Raw genomic sequence first — 22,217 nt, 5'->3', positions numbered from 1 at the left:
TGAGGTAAACGATAATTTTATTTCTGCCAACATAATTTCAGCAGCTTTAATCAACAATGCATCACTTTTAAGGGAAAAAAAATAGGAAATAGACAGTCATAAACAAACCTTGGGTGACAAAGAATCTACTTAACCTTCTGCTAGCCCAGAAAAGGCCTAGTGACAGGATAAGACCTACCAAGTTGATTGAAAAATATCTCTCCAATTTGTAATAGGAGCACCCATACCAATGTAAATATGTTGAATATCAAATTTGTAGATAAAAAACAATTATTAAAGAATTCTAGAATAAGCCTCCATTAGAATTTCAATAAATGACCAACACTGGCAACTTATTACAAATGTATGATTAATAATCCTATAGGAGTTAAATAGAAGTGTCACTACCACCATGAATAAAGTGTAAATAGGTAAGGATAGATGTATACCCAATGACTGAATCACAGATGAGGGCGGCAGCTGCTGCATGAAATCAAGACAGACTTTTCTAAAAAAGGAAATATCTAATTTAGAAAACAATGAAAACACCATTGCTTAGGGAAAGATACTCCCATTTCCTCTAGATTAAACATGCCAGGGAGCTTTGGTAGAAGCAGCGCTGCAAGTTCTTGGAGTTGGATTCCCTTGTGTATTCAGAAATAATGTAAGAAAACAGTACTTTCCCACATTTGCAACACAAACTACTCGAGGCGAGGAGCTGCCAGACATTGATCTGAAACAGACTTTCATATCTCTTTCAGGACTTAAAGATGAGCAAAAAGTGAACTCTATAGACGGAAAATCTCAGTTAAATCATTCAAACTGAGCAGCTCGGTTACTGCACAACTATCAAATTCTTATGACAACAATCATCTGTGGAACTATAAAACGCCTTTGGGAGCTTATATTGTCTTACATTAGTGTCCATAATCAAATCATAATGTTATCACTGCAAACCTATGGCTCATTGTGAGCCCCCTCGCCTCCACCATAGATACATGCCACTCTGCCTTGCAAAGCAAACTAAACTGAGAATCTCTGGAGGAAGACAGCACTGCTCTGCTACTCAGCTTTCTGTAGAGAGAGCCTTGCCAAAGATGCTTCTTGGCATCAATATGGAGACAAACACATTTACACAGACAAAACTGCATGACGAGCTCAGAAACTAAAAGTTGTTTTGATATTTTCCTAAAAGGCAATGCTGAGTGACACAGACTGCTACTCCACAACCTTTCCTGTTAACAATACGAACTTCCACTCTATCTTTCAATCTCTTAAAGGAGGCAAAGCATTCGTGCTGACCATGAGGGCAACCTATACATTATGGAAAAGCGGGTCTGCAGGCCTCGGTGGGACACCACATTTTACTCTGAGAGGTTAAACACTAGTGTGTGAAGGCATTTTATGAGTAACTGAACAGTCATTTGACTGAGGGGTAGGCGCTACACCAGTTTTCTTCACTCAGTTACTAGAGCTAGAGAAAATACGGAGTTGCTAAAGATTGGCTGCGGTCAATCTACCAAATCATTGTTGCTTGAAAAATTAACACAAAGGAGCAACAAAGCACTGAATGGACTTTATTTTCCCAAATCAACCTGTAAGGCTGTCATAGTTTTCAATATAACCTCTTTTGGAGATTAACGAGGCGCACCCTTCAAAAAGTATTTCTGTTTTTTTAAGTTTTTGAAATAGGACAGGCAGAAAATTGGAGCCAAGGCACTTCAATAAACCAACGATTTACTGGCCTGGGAGCTTTGTCATCCTTACCGTACCATAACAATTTTAACTGGAGTGATTTATCCACTAAAAAAAACACACTAGGGGTCATTTCCCTCGGGTACACATAAACGGACCCATTAACCAGAGTTTCATTTTATGGAGTTCATGTTTGGAAAAAACCTAGACCTTTAAGGCACCTCCGATCCAACACTAACCTGGACCCCACCATTTCATCTTGTGTGGAACCCTCACAGACCTAAGAATACACCATAGTCCTTGCTTAGTAAAATCCTACATCTTATATTTCAAACCAACTTAGTGATCAAAACAATGGCTTGAGTAACAAATAAGCCAATTAGTACGTGAACAGCATGAGCATGAAACCCCAAGACAATCATATTCAGGGAAACCTTCATATAGAAGCTACTCTTTCCACTATCCCAAACTAGCCCCACCAAAAAAAGTGCATATGTACATATTGCAGAGTTGGCGACAGCAACTCTCTAGTTATGGTTCAGCCACACTTTTTTTTAAAGCATTTTTTGGATCAATATTAACTTTTGCACTGTTTGAAGAATCTGCACAAAATTTCTCACTTGCATAGGTTCGGTATAACATGTTCCATGAAGATCCCTGTAGGTTGAAAACGTTAAAAGGGGAGGGGTTAAACAAATACATTTTCCATTTTAGATCCCATGGAAAAAAATTCTCTCGATTACACAAAAACCGAAGGACGGATTTAAATCCAAGTTAGCACAAAAGTAGAATTGCACTCAAAAAGTGCACTGTGTTTGGTGTCAATCCACTCAGTATTTTGTGCGATATGTGCATTAGAAAAAGAGGTCTGTTGGGCTCGAAAAGGGTTCACTCTTAAGTATATCTTTGTTTTTAAACTCAAACTGGAAATTCACTAATTTTGTAAATCACATTTCAGTTTTTCATGAAATGTGACTGGTTGATTAAAGGCTTCGTTTTATTTTTTATATCTATTTTGAAATTCACAAATCTGCAAAAATCCTTGAGTTTTGTGCAGTGAAATATAACTCAGCAGTCACAGGGAGATACAGTGAACAGCTTGCCTACACGTGTTGAAAATTGCACCTAAAAATTAGAAAACTATTCAGTGGAGACAAAAAACTCGCTAATGTAAAACAAACTGAGCGCAATAGGCTGTCAGCTTGTATTCGAAAATAGGTGACATTTTTCCAAACTCTCAAAGTTAAGTGAGTTTGAAAGTTTCACAAAAATAAATAAGCATTTGCAATGTAATAGGTCTCGCATTTGCGAGATTTTTTTTCTCTTTCAAATCTATTTTATTGAAAATGTCTAACAAAGCAATACATTACATAAATAAAAGGCATTTTCATTTACAATGCCAATAGCTCAAACGCTTGTAAATGCGTGACCTATTCCATTCCAAAGAAGCAGCCGCCATTGTCCCAGGTTGCATGGAAAATAGAAGCGTGCAAGGCCCACTGAATGTTGCAGGAAAGCATGTCATGCCTGCAGTAGGAGAAACTCATTATAGAAAATAGTGCTTACAGACTAAATAAGACATACCATGTAACAACAGAAGTAAACGGGCCAGTCCTCATGGGAGGTTACAAATGAAGACAAGGTGGTACTAACGAGGGACTAACAGGCCGATTAACGAATCAGAAGCCAGCATTTACAAAGGACAATGACACAAGACAATGGAAAATATGGGCGGAGAGTGGGCGGAGCTTCAAGACCATACTCAAATACAGCGTGCCTCCCCAGAGCAGCGCATGCGCTGCCCAGGCTCGACCTAAAAAGAACGAGACTGGTACATATATGAGGTACCACGATAAGCAAGATTGAAGGACACAGAGTGTGCACGTGGATAAAGAAAGGCAAAGGTCACTTCTTTTGGGAACAAAACACCACTAGCACACAGCACAACCTTTAAATAAATAGAAATGTGCACAATTGTTTTTTTTTAACACAAACTTTATTGCATTAAAAAAAAGACATCAGCTTTGACCATTGGTATCAATAAGCAGGTATTATCAAATTTATGGTTTAACCATAGTAATAATGAGAATGGACAGTGCCATCCTTCTCATGCAATATTCAAACACATGGATCCGAAGTTAACAAAGACGAGTCACCTAATAAGTAATCTATGTGTTATCTGAGGGTAAGTCATGTGAGGAGGAGGCATTATACCCCAAGTGTGCACCATGGGAGGCCACTGCTGGGTGAATGTAGGAAGTACACGATGATCTAAGGGTATGGTTTGGCATTTTTTGCAAAAAACAAGAATAAGTCAGGCATGTGTAACGTGTGTGTAGCAACCGACGTTCAGGGGCCAGTATATTGGAACTACTCAATTATTCGCCCAAGCAGTCCTTGGTGTCGTCACTCCTAAAGGCTTTGGCACCTGTGCCTTGAAACCCTCTAGCACTGTATCCCATTCCACGCCTGTACAGCCGTGTATTTCACTGCCATATTCCAGTACATCAGGGCTCTGCGTAACAATAATGAGCCTGTGCGCAACAGTGAGGCAACGGCGCAGATCAGTCTGTGTATCTGGCCTCGACTAAGTTAGGCTGCTCTGTAATTTATTTCCAACAGGTTATGGCCAGCCAACCAGTATGATAACCACTGTAGTTGTATAGGCTTTAAAGTCTGGGTACCCCATTCCACCCCTGTCCTTTGGTAATTGTAATTTCGCTAGGCTGACTCTATGGCGCCCCTGTCCCCACACAAGGTCAATTAATGTAGTATTGAACAATTTGAACACCCATGCCGATATGATGATAGGCAGATTCACAAAATGGTACAATAAGCGCTGCAACATCACCATCTTTGCCAGGGCCAGCTGACCAGCCACTGACAGGGGCCATGTAACCCAAACGTCCACATAAGATTTAAGTGCTGTGACCGTTCGAAGTAGCTTACCTTCGGATAGGTCTGGTCCCTTCAGGTAGACTTTATTCCAAGATATCAAAAGGTGCTCGGGCCACTTGTATCTGTGAATCCCCGAACTGGAGCGTGGGCACCACGTGAGTGTCGGCAAAGGACTATGCACATGATTTATCAGCATTGATTTGGAGTCCAGATAGAATTCCAAACGTTGGCAGCAACTGGGCCACCTTGATCTGCCCTTCCCAGATATCTTTGAAATACAGTATATTATCAGCATAGAGCGATATAGTATGCACTGTATTGCCTATACGAATCCCTTGATGTCCAAACTCTTGGCGAATCCGCTGTGCAATAGGTTCAATTGCCAATATGAAAAGGAGAGGGGACAGCCCTGTCGCGTTCCTCACTATACTGGATAAGAATCCGAGATATAAGGGCCAATTCTTGCTCTGGCAGTAGGTGCCGTATAAAGCAACTTCACCCATTGGATGTAGGAGGAAGATGTCCCATATCGAGCCAAGACCAATAGCATGAAATTCCAACCCTGGGTGTCGAAGGCTTACCGGACATCCAAAGACAGGCATCCGGCATATGAGTAATGGTCTCGGACTGCATCCATTATTTCAAGCGACGGCAGTATATTAGGTGAGGTGTTCTGGCAGGGAACGAACCCACATTGGTCCATATCAGGGCCGGTTCTAGGGTGATGTGACTGGTGCCACAGCACCAGGTGCTGATTTCAGGGGGCTCAGAGTTTCTAAGTTAATTTGATTTTAAAAGCACCTACTGCCGTGTTGCTGGTCTCCAGCAATTTCCAGACAACAACATTAAAAATGTCAAGATAACTACAGTGATGCATGTTTTTCCTGGAGACAGATCAGAGTTTTCTCTAGTTGAGATTTTCAATGACCACAAAATAGCACAGAGGGTTAATATGCCTGCTGCAATGAATGTGTACCATGCAGATCACAAAGTGGGTGACTGTTTTTCTAAGAGAAATCCTTTTTTTACTTGCATTGTATAAGTAAATATAGAACAGTGAATTGTTAACTAGTATCAAAGAACTGCATGCACACTGAAAAGTATAGATTAGAGCATAGATTAATGCTGCAAAAAGGGTAGAAATCGATTCGGAGTTTGTGCTTCTCCAGACCAAGCACGCCTAAACCATACTGCCAACCAGTATGGATGACTTTACTCCTACACCTTCTATCCTCTGGCTAATGTAACATTTCCTATACATTGATTGATTGTCTCTGTGTAATGTGGGTGTGATGCAAAGTGCTATGACACCTTACACTGATATTATAACGAATTAAATTCACCTGAAAGAGAGTGGTGAAGGAGACTTGAGGATCAGTGGTGTAGGTGGTCACCACGGCCACCATGGATCGGGGGGTGCCAGCAAACATTCTTCCAGCGGGCTACACCAGCACTAAAGCAAGCCCTGGCCTGTATGTATCCGTTGCGGAAGCAACAGGAGCAACCACCGGGCCAGGATCTTGCTATATATTTTGTATTCTGTTTAAACATCAACAATGGTCTATACGAAGATAGCTACATGTGGGGTTTGCCGAGCTTTAACAAGCATTTCACAAGTGCTTCTCTAGTAGAGGAAGGTGGTAGGCCTGTATCAAGTGAAGTATTATAGAGCTTCTCTAATTCCAGGACCAATCTTGTAGCATACGTGGAATAGAATTCTACACAGATCCCATCAGACACTGGTGTTTTATTGAGGGCCAGCTCTTTAAGGGCACCACATATCTCATTTGTCGCAATAGGAGCGGCGAGAGCCTCTCGGTCAGTCGCCAGCACCGTCTGCGGTTTTGCTTGTTGAAGGAACATTGCTGGCTCTGTTGGGCTGGGGGGAGGCTGGGCTGCATATAGAACTGAATAAAAACAGCAGAATGCTTTATTAATCCCTTATTGAGTCACCATGGGATCCAAACAGGATTGGCGTGGGAGAGGGGTCTGGTCGGATAAATCGTGCTAGCAGCATGCCCGACTTATCGGCTTCAGCATGCGCCTTCTGTGTACATGTTGTATGGTCTATCACTGGAAGGCTTTCTAGCAGTTCTGCATGAGTAATTCTGGCTTCTCTTAATTGGGAGGTAGTTTCAGCATTTTCAGCCACAGCCTTCGCGAGGGGACCCAAAGTATCTTCCAGGTTTGTGAGTTCTTGGAAAACTTATTTCCCAGCACCCACCATCATATTTATTGCAGTGCCCCATACCACCACCTTGAATGCTTCCCACTCCACTATAGGTGAGGAATACAAATTGACATGCTTAATTGATAGCTCCAAGAAATGTGTACATTTAAAAACAAGAATTGATTACGTAATCTGCAACAGCAGTGGGACACAGTGATTAGATGCAAATGCGGTTGGATGTAGGTCAGGCCCTCTGACCAATGTCCACGGGGTAAGGCCAAAAGCCTTTCAGAACAGGGGTTGGGTGCATGGGGGGGGGGGGGGTTAGATGCAGGACAAGCTCCGTTGTCCAATATCTGCAGGGCACTGCCAAAGGCCAAGGATGGTTGGGGCTGGAGAAATGGGTGATTTCACACAGGCCCAGTATCCAACCCCTGTCAAGTCTTTTTAGCATTTTCTCAAATTCACTGAGAGAGACATGTATAAAAACGCGTTATGGATCAACAACTGAAAACAATGCAACCCTCACATATGAAAAAAGCACTGGCAAAGCCAATTGATCTGGTGTTTGGGTCTCAAAAAGCACATAGCCATAACAGCCCCTGGCACTGAAAGGACTTTGTGTGTGGAAGTGCTCCTTGTGAAAGTGCAGAATACCATCATTCACAGTAAAGTTACCCAATGGCAGAAGTGGGCTGACCCAATGCCCTGTGCTGCCCAGCGTAGTGCTTGGAAGAAAAATGATACAGGAACTTTTGAATGGATGAACGGGCTGGCAGAAAGCCCCTGCGAGTACATTATAGAAATGATTTCGTTAAAAAAAAAAAAAAAAAAAAAAAAGAAGATCTTGGCAAATGGCAGACCTAAAAAAGCTATTAAATTCGCTGAAAGAACATAGTTAAAATGAAGTGATCGTCCCATAAGAATATATATATATATTTTTTTTATGAAATTCACCAGTAATTCTCTACATATCATAACTCACACTATGCCAGGAAAACTAACTTGCAACCACATGGTTGGTTTGTGAACTCACTATATTCATGCAAATGAACCAATGATTTCAATTCCTCAAGAAATTATAGCATATCCAGAGTCATGTCAACTAAAATCTCGATGGTAAAGTGATATGTAATGCATCCGGAGACGTCATCAACGTAACTTCTGATGGCTTCTATGAGATCACGAGTGAGGATATGAGCAGCCCTTTTCAGTGCTGGTCAAGTCTTTCGTGGCAGGGGTGCAAGCTATGAGACGGCACATTTCTGTCGTTTTTAATTTTTGTAGTAGAACCATAAAGGTACCCTGTAAAATATATATTTCTGGATTAAAATAAATGAAGCCTAACAACACGTTATTTGGAACAAGTGTAGTAATAAACACAAATTCAAAAATTAATTCCTGCAGAGCTAGGTACGGTGTTACTACCACAGAGGCACTTAAATGATTTAAGAAAACACAACTTTATGCCTCACAGGCCCATTTTATAATCACATTACAGATTAAAACACCCAAGTCATTCTCATGAGGCCTGGGTATTATGATGCAATCTCGCTGCGTGGATTTAGCTACTTGTGTTCCAGTTAAGGGTGAATACCATTGTTTATGCCTTCTGTACATGAAAAAGCGTGGCACAAACCACATATGCAGAAGTGCAATAAGCTATCTAAAACAATATTGAGGAAGACCTATTATGTCCCACTCCGAATACTAATTATTAGGGACTGGGATGGATTCCTCTTATGTCATGGGATACAACTTCTCCTGCGAGAAATTGCAAGTATCATTAAACATTGAAATCAATGTGATATTATTACACTGCTGATCAGTTAGTATTTGCTACAAATAATAGGCCTTGGCCAGGTCTGTGGCTCAGTGCACTAACACATCCGCTCCAGCAGTCTGTGTTTGACCAAATGATCACAGGTTAAAATCCTAAAATAGACCTTTTCAAATTTATCAGAGGCCTCAAACTCAAAAAATACTTTGAAAGTATGCCTGGTGACGTTAATCGGACTAGGCCGTCTCACAGTACCGGCCCCTTGGACCCCCAATCCATCAAAGATGTGTATGACACCCACTTACTCCTGTCTATTACTGAAGCAGATGACCCACCACCAAGCCTAGATTTGTTACTACGAGACCTTGACATTGATCCTTTAGGTACCATCCCTAGTGGCCTAAAAAACAAATCCAAGTAAACGCCTATCCTTGCTGGTGGGAATGCCATCAATGTATTCCATAACTTAGTATTGGAAGATCTAGATAAATATGAGAGGGATCTCATGAAGAGAAACCGCAATATCAAAGAGAATCTAACCAAGGGCGAAAAAATGGCTCTCAAGAATTTAAGTGCTGAACATGACATCATCATCAGAGAAGCCGACAAAGGCGGGAACGTGGTTGTCATGAACCGCACAGACTACCACAACGAAATCATGAGTCAACTTCAGGACGTCACCTGTTATGAACGTCTTGACAATAACCCTATGGGTCCTTTAACCAGTCTCATCAACAAAAAACTCCACAGTTGGCAAAAGATGGGACTCATTGATGAGGACGAAGCTTGTTACATGAAAGTAGCCAAACCAACATATCCGTGTCTTTACACTCTACCAAAAATCCACAAGCAAGCCTCTTTCCCACCTGGACGTCCGATAATCTCAGGTATAGGTGGACCCACCGAGAAACTAGCCCAATATTTTGACCTGTTTCTTAACCCGATGGTTAGGAACTTGCCCTCCTACATACAGGACACCAAACATATTCTAGGAATCCTCGCTGACACACAATGGCAGCCCAACATGATCATAGCCCCCCTTGATGTTGTCTCCCTCTACACAGCCATCAATCCAGACCTGGGACTAGATGTGGTTTCCAAATCTCTCCATCACAGATCAGCTACGTTATGGGAACACACGAACATGGTGATCAATATGATGGACATCATACTCAATAACAATTTTTTCATGTATGAACACCACTGGTATAGACAGATCAAAGGAGTGGCCATGGGTTCTAAATTCTCACCTTCCTTTGCCAACCTATACATGGGTGCACTAGAAACAGAATGGCTATGGGGCAAAAAAGCAGCCCAATGGACAGACTACATAATATACTGGGGGAGATACATCGATGATTGTTTACTTCTTTGGTCTGGCTCGCAAGAAAACCTAAACTCTTTCTGTGAATACCTTAATTCCAACAACATGAATATGAAATTCACATGTGAATCCAGCACAACCAACATTTCCTTCCTTGATGTTGAGCTGTACGTCAAGGACAATTCCCTACACAGCAGGTTGTACCGCAATGAAACTTCATGCAATGCGGTTCTCCACGCCGACAGCGCACATCCCTTACACCAAATAGAGACAATTCCATTTGGAGAATTCACCAGAGCCAGGAGGAACTGTAGTGATGACACAGAATTTGCAAGATGCTTGAACCGACATGAAGCACAGACTTGTCAAACGTGGATACAAACCACAGTCCCTTAAGAAAGCCACTAACAGAATAAACAACATCAAAAGAGAAACGACACTGCAAATCAAGACCTGTAAAAACACAGACAAACAAACTGTCAGACTCATCACGGAGTACAATGCCATCAGTGCTACAATACGTAAAAGTTTCAAAAAACACTGGGGCATCTTACAGGCTGACCAAGCTCTTAGAGAGAACATTACTGATCGACCTCAAATAACATTCAGAAAAGGGAGAACACTTAGAAACAGGCTCTGTCCGACAATTCCACACCCTGCATCTGTCTCCTCCACTTGGCTCAAACCTCACACTATTGGCTTCTTCAAATGTGGCTGTTGTGGCATCTGCAAGTGGGCCATGAATGGCACCAAAGAATTCAGCAGCTGGAATGGCAAGAAACACAGAATAACCTGTAACATCAACTGTAACTCTTCCTTTGTGGTCTATATCCTACAATGCACGTGTAAACTACAGTACGTTGGGAGCACGATCAGGTCTCTGAAGGAAAGCATCAGCGAGCATGTCCGTGCCATGCACAATGAAGATGCAAAATACCCGATGGCTTCTCACATAGCAACATGTAAAACTCAGGGCCTGCGTAAAAGCCTCTCCTTTTTTGGAATAGACATCACCAAGAGCAATGTCAGAGGTGGCAACCGTGAACTAAGACTAAGGAGACAAGAGGCGTCTTGGATCATGCGTCTACAGTCGGTTAAACACGGTCTTAACATCGACCATGAACTGCATTACTTTCTAGGAACCTAAAAACTACTACTTTGACCTTTGTTTACTTAGATCCCTTTTCTGCAAACTCGTTCACCAATTCCTTGTTATCATTTATGATTGTTCGCTACTCAGGTATCACATCCTTGTACCGCTATGGGAGTTATATTCCTTTGTGTCAGCTGTCTATTTTATGTCGGTATTACTCGAATGTCTTAACACTGCTTTCTCTCATATTTATTTTACTGTAGAGCATCCTTGTACCGCTATGGGAGTTACATTCCTTTGTGTCAGCTGTCTATTTTATGTCTTTATTACTCGAATGTCTTAACACTGCTTTCTCTCATATGTATTTTACTGTAGAGCAACTGTTACCAGTCAGTTACTTGTAAACTGCATTTATTCGATTTTGCTCTCATATTTGCTTAGACACGTTTTGCTTGCTGTACCTCATTGCTGCCTCTACCGACCGACAGCGCGCCTGACTCCCTTCTGGCTCTTATCTATTTAGCTGAGCTCTATTCTCTCATTTATTTGTGGGTGGTTTTCACAGTTTTCTCTTCCTGGCACTCAAGTGTCTAATTACAGACTGTTTGTTGTATCCAAACCTTATTTTTGGTGTTTGTGTTTCTATTATTGTTGTCTCATGTGTGCGCTCACCACAACGAGCCATTTTGACTCACTCACGCTTTACTAATACCACATGGTCACTCACGTCCTCACTTCCGCTATGCCATTATTCCGTGTCACTACACGTTATAGTTGTTTTTTTCCGGCATACGCGCACCTCCTATTTAAACTTCCGGTTCCCTCACCATGCTGTTCCCACATCCTGGAGAACGGTGGATCCTGTACCCGCGATCCTCTACATACTCGGTAAGCCTCCTCCCTGTTAGACCCATTCCCACTTACTAGACAAGCACTAGGCTGACTCTGTTTTTACTCCTCCGTAGACTGTACAGCCATTTACCCATGTGGTTGGTACACTTCACCCCCCACTTCACCGCGTTGTGAGGTCGATCCTTACGCACCGCACCCTTTGATTCTCGTGCTCAAGATCGGTCTCCATACACTTACTCATCTGCGCAACCAGGTACTTTTTCTCCGCTTGTCTCACACCACCCGTTCTCGCTGCTCATATTCAGTGAGAGCTCGGGCCCGCTCCCCCTGTCCCCTCTGATATTCACAGAACGGCTCTCTTATTGTTGTATATTGGTTGTCTTCTTTATCGTATGATTGCTTCTTTCACTTTGTCATTCTTCAAACACTTGCTCCCTGACTTCGCTATCCTTCTGCTTGCCGATTTGTCAATTTAGATCTCGTGAATTTGTACCATTTCATTACTATTTATCCAGCACTTCGAATGTTAGACATTATGCTATGCTGGGTTTTGATGTTAACAGTCATTACGTTGTTATATTGCTCGTTTCACTACTTAATTATTAGATACCATGTTCTTGCATTTCATATTATTATTATCACGTGGCTTTACCAACCCCATTTACTCCTAGAAATCATTTTTGCTTTGGTTACTATGTTCTTGCATTTACTCCCTTTGTAATCATCACGTGGCCTTACCTACCCCTTGTAATTTTAAAATTACAACATGCTTTTGTTTTCTGATCAGTGCTTTCACATGCTATTGTTATCTCTTTCATGTACTTCTAGAATGCATCATGCCTCTGTTTTTTTGATCAGTTCTTTCTCATACTCTTGTTAATGCTGTCATGTTCTCTGCTTTCTGCTTGTTCTTTATCCTTCTTCATTTTCTGTCTTTCTTAGATGTCTTCCAAGCGCTTTCCTGGCTTACTATTATTTGCAATAGGCTGATTATTGTCTTCTATATACCTACTTGTTTGGTATTTTTGAAACACAACTCGTGTCCCTTTAGTGACACACATCTCCTAAACGGGTCTCTCATTATTATTTTCCTCTACACAATCCGTTTCTCTTTTTTCACTTTTGGACTATTCCTAGGATACTCCAGTTACAATAGGGTGTTTTCCTGGTCTATATGACTTCTGTTTTACATGTATTCCGTTTTGACTCACTCTAGTGCACGTATGTCTCACTTTACAGTGTGATCACTTTCCACTTTTCGGACCAGCGTTTTGTTTTATATTTGTTTGGTGTTTACATTTCTTACTCATTCGTTTTTTTGCTTTATGTCCTTCTTAGCCCTGAAGAGTCACATATCTACACGGTGTGACGAAACACGTGTCGGCTGAATTGTTGTGTATTATGTATTGGTCTGAAATCGACATACATAAAAAATACTTTGCACTGAGACTTCTGATGTCGACTTTTGTTTTTTCGAAATCCTACCAACTTTGAGCCTTTATCATTCATCTATCATCTTCTTATGAAATTATTATCCGGAAACGTGTGCGCAGGACCTCTTTTGCTGTTAAAATCCTAATTGGTCCACACAGCCTTTCATCCTTCTATAGTCGATAAAGTAAGTATCACGGAGTTTGTGTAACAATAAACATTGTTATTTGGTGCCAAGGAACCCCAAGCCTTGAATTTGTGCGTTACAAATAGACGTTATGTTATGTGCGCAAAACATTTCCGTTACATCAGTCCGGATTATTTCATATCCAACAGATTCCGTTATCTGCTAGTCTTATCTGGACCGCGAGTTCTGTTCTGGCCTTGATTTTGAGCACACCATACTTTGCTGAAAAAATCGCAAGAATGCTGAAACTTATCGTCTCTCCTGTCACAAAACCGAGCGCGTTTTTCAGCGCTAAAAGGTTTCTGATACTAAGTGTCAAGTGACAAAAGGTGGCTTTCTCTCGTCACTAGTCGTTACATCTTTGTTTAGGTCAGCGGCGGGTCCTACCACACCTGGTCCTACCACGCATGGTCCGAAACCGTCCCCAAACACTGTCAACAATCCGCTCTTTTTCAATAGTCCTCCGACAAGTAAATTAGCTCGTGGCAGACGGGTTAATCTTAAAGCACTGGTGCTCCCTAAAATTCACCATAAATTAAAAAATATGCTAACACATTAGCACTTCCAAAGCTTCCTTGACTTGTCACTTTTGGCTGCATTTTGTATAACCCTAATTTGGCACCAATAACAGAACATCAACTGTAATCACTCGTATTTCTTAAAACACATTGTTAATCGTGCACTGCTATCAGACTACACGTTGCACGCTTCATTTCCGAAAACAACATTTTCATTGCCATGCACACCACCTGTGATCAATTACTCGTAAAGGGACATTGAGTGACGTGAACTGAAATTAGGACTGGCTTGCCCACCTATCGTTTCTCAACACTGCCCACACTAAGCTCCACCCGCGGAAACCACCCAAAGCCCTAAACTTACAATCTTGCATAAAAGTCGCAAATCTCCTTGTATACTTTGACGTCACTGCGCCTGCGCTGCAGGTTGGACACCGGCTTCTCGCCTTCGCTTCCATTGTCTTCGCTGTAGGGGTCCGCAGCGGTGTGGTCGATCTCTTCGTCCTCTGGTATCGCATATGGGGGTCTCCTGGCCTGGAATTCCATCCTCGGAGGCCGCCTGGTCTCCAAACGGAGCCCGCGGTGTTTGTGGTGGACAAAACGACCTCTGCGGGCGCGCGCTGTTCCAAGACCACCCCTGCGCCCGGGCACGGGGAGTTACTTCACAGTTTCAGGTTCCGGCCGGGCCGGGCTCTCCCAGGGCTCTTCGCTCGCTGCTTCCAGTAAGAGAGGCCAGCCGCTCTGGCCGGGTTTGCTGGGATGCGCGGCAGGCAGATGGCCAAATTCCACTGCAGGGGTGTCAACGTGGGCTCTGCAGTTAAACAATCCACTGCTGGTGTCAAGAATTCCAATCATGGGCAGTGGAAACTTCGGACTGGAAACCACGTCATCCCCCAACTAACAGCCTTCATCATTTACATCACCGCTTTCAGGGGGTGTGCGCAGACATTAAACGCTCGCAGCAACCTGCTGTCACACCGGCACGCTTTCCGAGGGAATGCGGGCCACACCGCTTTCAAAAACATCACCGAAAACTACACTTCTATGAAATACACGTCTCTGGTGGCATCATGGACATAGATTACACTGTAATTTCTGGGAAGGTTCTGCTCGACAACACATCAAATGCTAGCCTGAGCTGGTAGTGGGCACTGATAGATACAAGATGCAGGGGGGGTCCTCTGCACGGATGTTTGTGATGTTCAGGAGCACCGCTTGAAACCCACCCATAAAGACTCCCACACTTCCAGGCAGCAAGGGATGCTGGTCTTTGTCCTCATGGGACTCCTTCGCCAACAATGCCACCATTTTCAGAACATTTGCTGGTGCGGTTGGGAGAAGTATTTCTATATCTTAATTTGAAGCGTAAGCTTTGGCGAACACTTTCCCTCCCAGTGCCACACATTTTGGCAGTTCTTCTGTGGGACCAAGCCCTCCTTGTCCCTGGGCTGGTGGGTACAGGCCCATCAACACCCTCGGTGGCATTGGTCCCAGAAGAGCCACCAAGCCACACTTGGGGGCCCTGCCTTGTCGGGCTGAGGTTCAGCACTCGCCTGGCTTGAGCACTAGCTGGTCTGTTATCTCTTGGACATAGGCCTTTGTATTTATGGGCCCACACCTCAATCCCCCGTGCCAGCTGAAAGTCGGTCCCCGATCAAATACCCGCGTCTTGACTGGGTCTCCCCTTGCACCATTGAGTCATGAGATATAAAGTGGAGAGGTGTGACTCACTGGTTAGAGGCGGCAGACCCGTAAGCAGAGAATCGGCCAGGGACCAAGGTTCAATTCCCAACGCGGCAGGGTCGTGGACCAGGGTCAAAACGGACTTGATAATTCTCGCCTCTGTACCTACTCTAATCAGGAACACACTCGGCAACTCTGGGCATTAAGCTTGCCTCATCTCTACAACGGCCCCCCACAGACGCCGGGGATGCCTGGTCTCACCTTGGAGATACCCAGAAAGGGACCATCTCACAGGGAAAACCAGGACGGGTTCCCTAGCGGTCTTCAGCGCCAGGATACTCCATGGAGTCACAGTGCGCTTTACAAGTACACCCACATTTACATTTAAAGGTACTGCTGGGAGACATAGGAGGTATCCTGGGATTTTTAAAAAAAATAACAAATACTTAAACTTCTTCCACCCCATCCCCAGATTGCATTTGTTAAAATGTGGAAGTCGTGACATTTTCCTAGGGGCTAAAGAGTTAGCAATTGCGAACCACACAGTGTTAAGAACTGCTTTGGCAGGTGGATTGGGATACTGTGTTCACAAATGCTGAGCTTTTTATAATTATTTGGGATTTGTTACTGATTACAAACAGTATTGGTTGTGTGCACTGTGCATGCCCAGTACTGCTACTATATTTGTTTGCTCTTCTGTTTCACATGGTCTAGGGATTGATTTCCTAGTTTAAAAATATATCTATTTTTTAAGGAGTTACGTTTTTTTTTGTTTTTATACAGAATATCACTTACTGGAAATTTATATTTATTGTAATAGATTTAGCAAACTTCACACCATCTCCTTTGAGCTAGGACTCAACAGCTGGGCCAAGCGACCATGGGCATTCAAGGAAGCTTGGAAGGCCAACTTCCCATCACCAACAAAGTTCCAGTCTGAAGGGTGCACTTGCAATTTCCTCTTGGATATTTCTGAGGGATCCCACAAATTCAAAGATTAAGGGGGAAAGCCTGAATATCACCACTGCCAATATTCAGCCACAGTACCCTGTGCTTCAAATCAAGTTAGAACACTGGAGTGTTTGCAGCTCCCCTGAAGGCAATGAACACGCTCAGGGCCAATAAAGGCTGGCATAGACCGTCTGCTCCAAGATTCAAAGATTGCTTTTTTGTTTCTCCTGTTTATTTCAGAACATTCTTGTCTCAGTTGGCGTAATTTTCTAATAGCAGTGTAGCACTTCTGCCTTGGGCTATACCGGCTGTTAAAGGCCCTCGCCAGCAACTCAGGCCTATAACTTTGCTTCAGAGACATTAACAACCATTATAGCTCTGGGCAGTGTGCTATAATGCTTCAGTAAAACATCTGTTCTCTGCCAGGCACTATTCCAACAGTAACCTGCTAGTTTAGCTTCTATCTTAATAAAACAGTTGCCTCTGAAGGTAACTGCTTCATCGAATGGGTTTGTGCACAAGCCTGGGCCCCTTTGCAGGCTTTGCCCTGGAAGATGTCCGCTTTTCAACACAAGAACTCATTACACCTACTTGAGGCTGCAGTCAAGGAGGCCGAGTGAAGCTTGCTTTAATTATCTAAGCCAAAATGAGACTGAAAAGTTCAGAAAATTCGCCTGGACCACTGAGTTTCAAACAAATATAAACACCAGCCACCACCCAACCTAAATATCCAATTAAGTTGTAAATTACATTCTAACCAAACATGTTTAAAGCACTTGGAATACCTCTGGGTTCAAGCGCTTTGTAAATAGAAATACAACTACTATTGGAGAACATGGCCACAGCGAATGACAGAACTTCTAGGCCAGAATGAGACTACCGTCCAGAGATCCTTCCTTGGGTGCCTATGACCAATGGGATTATAGAACACAGAGCCACAATGGGCTGGTTTTGGGAAGTCAGGTGTGAGTAGGAGAAAGATGTGGTATGGGGAAGTTCAGTCCACAGAATCACTGACCAGGGGCCCACAATGTTTATCACAAATTGAATCAGGAAACTTAATGGAATGTATCTTTAACTTTTAATGACCACATCTTTTATGCCATGGGAGCACCGTCAACTAAAACTGCCTGCATACAGTATGTACAGTGACTCATGAAATCCCCCTGCAGGAGTCTGCACATCAGAGGGCCATAGGTGGCTAGGGTCAGGGCTGGGAAGGCCTTTTATTTCCCCGGTGGCCTGGAGTCCTTGGGGGCTGGTTTTGGCAGCCCTGGACCGCACGCAGCTGGTGTCCCTCACTTTCCCCGGCTCCCCGAGGTTAATGGCAGCAGGCACAGGAGGGTTCAAGGGAGAGTGAACGAGAGAGGGGGGGTAAAGAGAAATCGACCAGAGAGGTATAAGGGGGAGAGGAGAGTGAGAGAATGGATGGAAGGAAACAGATTCAGCGAGGACACGAGGGGAATGGGGCTGGTTTTGCCAGGACTACTGTTGGTTCCCCGGTCCATGGTTTGAGTCCGTAGATCCTAGATCCACGGTCTTCTTTTAAACACACAAATTAAATTTCAACTTCATGTTAGGGTCGAGAGTAAGAGTAACGAACACCTGTGAACAAGCAGTGAAACCTTCGCCCATGATCGGTCACCCCCAGGCTGCATTCTTGTAACTGCAGACCCTCGCAAGACTTTACAACCAAACGGAAATAGTCCCTTGAGTGCCATTCGGAGCCACCTATAAAAGGGGCCAAGACGACGCGTACAGGTGACAGCAATCAGTCATGGAAACTCTTGAGTTGACAAACCCAGGACTCCATCCCCTTTCCTCTAATGTTCCTTCTCGGTCTCCCCTCTCACCCCGTTCAATCGTTGCAACTCCAGTGTTCCATCCGGTAAAGCCCCTCACGTGTCTGTGTCTCCCGGAAGTAGCAGCGTTTCTTTCTTCCGATGAATATTTGAGGAAAGTTATAGAAATATGACCAAATAGCGAGGGAGAGGATACGCTGGCGTTCTAACCACAGCCCTCAAATATTTGTGGAAAGAAGTTTTTTTGGGTGACGTCAGTAACCAGGGTGAGCGAAAATAGAGGCACTTCACAGGATGAGCGTGTAAAGGTCTGCATAATAAATAGAGGTGGAAGGCAGGGAAAGATAGTTACTTTCAACATAAAGAACACCAGCCACGCACTACAGTTGCATCTTGTGATACTAGCTCGTTTTTTGGAGAACATCACAACTATAAGGCTCATCATTGGTTCCCTCTTTGCCTTCTGCTCCCTCTAGTCTCCCTTTCCTGTCGAGAACTAAGCGCTCTAAAGCATCCATATGGCGACAAAAAGCGATTTACGTAAAAGTAAAACAAACACAGCAAAGATAAATCAGTACCAAGCAAGGACGGATGAAACAGAGGCCCATGCTCTAAGCAACATCTTCTGACCTGGGATACTAACAGCGCATTTCAGCGCACAGCAGTGTTGGACGCAGCAGCGTTTTTTAAGCGGACCCCGTTTTTTTATTTAATTTAATATTTCGTTTGTATTCTACCCTGTTTTTAAATCCTACCCTTGTCCCTCACTTGCACGATAATTGTCAACTCACCGCTCTTTGGCGGGTCCCTGGATTCCCCGGCTCCTCCGGACTTCGGCCGCCATATTGGGGGTAGTTTTCCTGGACGCCGGGCGGCGCCAGATTGTGCGAGCAGACCAGCTGTCACAAGGACACGCTGGCCTGCATATAAGGAGGGCATTCTAGGCGGGCTCCCTCTCTAAGCAACATCTTCTGACCTAGGATACTAACAGCGCATTTCAGCGCACAGCAGTGTTGGACGCAGCAGCGTTTTTTAAGCGGACCCCGTTTTTTTAATTTAATTTAATATTTCGTTTGTATTCTACCCTGTTTTTAAATCCTACCCTTGTCCCTCACTTGCACGATAATTGTCAACTCACCGCTCTTTGGTGGGTCCCTGGATTCCCCGGCTCCTCCGGACTTCGGCCGCCATATTGGGGGTAGTTTTCCTGGACGCCGGGCGGCGCCAGATTGTGCGAGCAGACCAGCTGTCACAAGGACACGCTGGCCTGCATATAAAGCGCAGCGTTTTGCGCGCAGCGTTTTGCCGTAGTGATGCCGGAGTCACGCCAGAGTCCAGCCCGTCTGCGCCCGTCAGTGTCCCGGAGGCGAACGGAGCGGCGGACGGGGCTGTATCATTGCAATTACCAACTCCTGCTGCCACTATGGTATGTTATACGTCGCTCGAGCTTCGGTCTTTGCAAAAGGTGTCCTGCGCTTGTTGCAAAGTCTTTCCCGGCCGATACAGGGGTAAGAGACGATGTCCTGGTTGTGGTTGGTTCCCAAGCAATGCTCCGGCCACTATACCAAATAGGGAGGTGGACAGTGTGAAGCATCTCTGTCTGCTTTTAAATACTAGATCAGTGCGCAGACATGCTCAGGATATCTATGATCTCCTGACCACTGAAAAACCGTTATGTCTGATGTTGACAGAGACATGGTTAGGGGATTCTTTTAATCCAGACATAGCTACAGCAATTCCCCCAGAATACAATATCTTCAGGCAAGATAGATCGGAGGGGAGGGGTGGGGGTGTGGCACTTGTAGTGAATAAACTCGTCGCATGCTCCATTATTCCCATGGATGCCATCACAGGATCTGAATCCCTCGCTTTCTCTATAGCATTGGCGCCTCATCAATCTCTTAAAGGGCTTTTAGTTTACAGGCCCCCTGGACCGGCTGGATCCTTCTTCGACGAGCTCCAGTCGGCAATTTCGGCGCTGGTTCTGAGAGCTGAGCACTGTGTATTGGCCGGGGATTTTAATTTCCACATGGATGAGGGATTGGACCCTGACACGATCAAATTGACCGATGTCACGGCCCCCCTAGGTCTTGCCCCCTACCTCTCTGGACCAACGCATGACAAGGGTCATACCTTGGATCAGGTCTTTTCCACGTCCCTCATAGAGGTGCTGGCACTTTTGCCGGTGCTTTGGTCAGATCATAGGCTGGCCAAATTTTATGTACTGGGCATAAAGAAACCATCGAGCACTGCTCCTAGGCAGCAGGGACGTGCCCCTAGGGTGTATCATCGGGTGACTCCTGAAATGTTGGCTCAGGCATCTCTTGATCATCCCTGCCCTCTTACGGGAGACTTGGAGAGGGATTTAGAGTCCCTGCAGGCGTGGTTAATGGATAGGCTGAATGATCTAGCCCCTGAGATGGCCCCCCGATTAATATCTAAGCGGGTCTCGGCCCCCTGGTTTACTGAAGCACTGTCGGCTTCTTGACGGCAGTGCAAGGTGGCTGAAAGGGCTTGGCGGTCACAGTATGATCCCGCGGCCAGGCTTGTCTACAGGATAGCGGTTAAAGCATACCATCGGGATATCCTCCTAGAAAAAAAAGGCTATTTGGCAAGGAGGATAGAGGCTGCCTCTAACTCCTGCAAGGAGATTTTCACGATCGTTAGGGAATTTATGGCCCCACGACATAATTCGACCCAGGCCGCTCCTTCTGAGTCGTGGGTTTCTGCCCTTGCCAACTTTTTTACCACCAAGATTAAACTGATCGAGGACTCTCTTCCCTTGAGGGTGGCTGAAGTACCTCCCAGCTCCGAGGACGGCTCAGTTCCGTTGGCCCCTTTGGGCCCAGTCCTGGCAGATTTTCCGCCAATCTCAGTTTTCTCGTCATTAGCACTTATGGCCAACCTTAAATCTGGGTCGCCTCTTGACCCATGCCAGGCCAAATTCCTGGCGAAAATGGCTGAAGTTGTAAATCCGTTGGCGAACCCACTTTTGAATCTCTCCTTGAGTCGGGGGGTGGTCCCGCAGGCCTGGAAGCAGGCGATGGTTATTCCCCTTCTCAAGAAGCCTGGCCTGGACCCTGAGGCTTTGGCCAACTACAGGCCCATCTCTCTTCTCCCTGCGCTGGTTAAGATCTTGGAGAAGCATGTGCACATCGTGCTTTCCAATTTTTTGGAATCTCACAATTTGCTGCACCCTACTCAATCTGGCTTCCGCCCCAATTTAAGCACCGAGACGGCGCTTTTGGAGGTGTCCGAAGCCATTAAAGAGGCACTGGACTCAGGGGGCAAAGCTATGCTTGTAATGCTTGACTTGTCGGCGGCCTTTGACACCGTCCCCCATGAGGGTCTCCTCGCCAGACTTCATGAGATCGGTCTGAGGGGGACGGTGCTCAGCTGGTTTAGATCATTCTTGGCTGGCCGTCGACAAACGGTCTGGGTCTCACCCAGCTCTGCCGTGATGCCGCCTTTGGGAGTCGGAGTTCCGCAGGGCTCTGTGTTGAGCCAGACTCTTTTCAACATCTTTATGACCCCTTTGGCGGCATTGGCGGAGTCTTTTGGGGCCCAGATCGTATCCTATGCCGACGACACCCAGCTCCTCTTTACGTTCAGGAAAGAAGAAGATTTTGATGGAGAGAGTATCCGTGAGTGCCTTGGGGCTGTTTTTAAATGGTTCCAGCTTAACAGCCTCAAGTGCAACTCAGATAAATCTGAGGTACTCTTCTTCGGATGTCCATCTGACCCAGATTGGCAGGAATGGTGGCCTGTTAATATGTTTCCTCCAGCGTGCTCGTCCCAGCTAGCAAAGAATTTGGGGATCAAGATTGATAATGGTCTGACGTTAAGATCTCAGA

General features: G+C 44.7%; 1 protein-coding gene across 12 annotated transcripts in view; it reads right to left on the bottom strand.

The window, feature by feature from the left end:
• Window positions 1-22,217, bottom strand: part of LIMS1 (LIM zinc finger domain containing 1) — a 388,121-nt gene that overhangs the window by 98,899 nt on the left and 267,005 nt on the right. For 2 of the 12 annotated variants that reach the window (XM_085622625.1, XM_085622627.1), the window contains exon 1: window positions 14,292-14,719. The exons of 9 other annotated variants lie outside the window; for them this stretch is intronic. In XM_085622625.1, the coding sequence (XP_085478751.1) occupies window positions 14,292-14,473 (182 nt within the window). In that variant the 5' untranslated portion in view covers window positions 14,474-14,719. Of the gene's footprint in view, window positions 1-14,291; window positions 14,720-22,217 lie in introns of those variants that run through there. One more of the 12 variants, XM_085622626.1, reaches the window with a different exon arrangement.

This window comes from Triturus cristatus, chromosome 8 (genome assembly GCF_964204655.1).
Source record: "Triturus cristatus chromosome 8, aTriCri1.1, whole genome shotgun sequence".
Taxonomy (NCBI): domain Eukaryota; kingdom Metazoa; phylum Chordata; class Amphibia; order Caudata; family Salamandridae; genus Triturus; species Triturus cristatus.
This window is presented reverse-complemented; position numbering and strand designations above follow the sequence as displayed.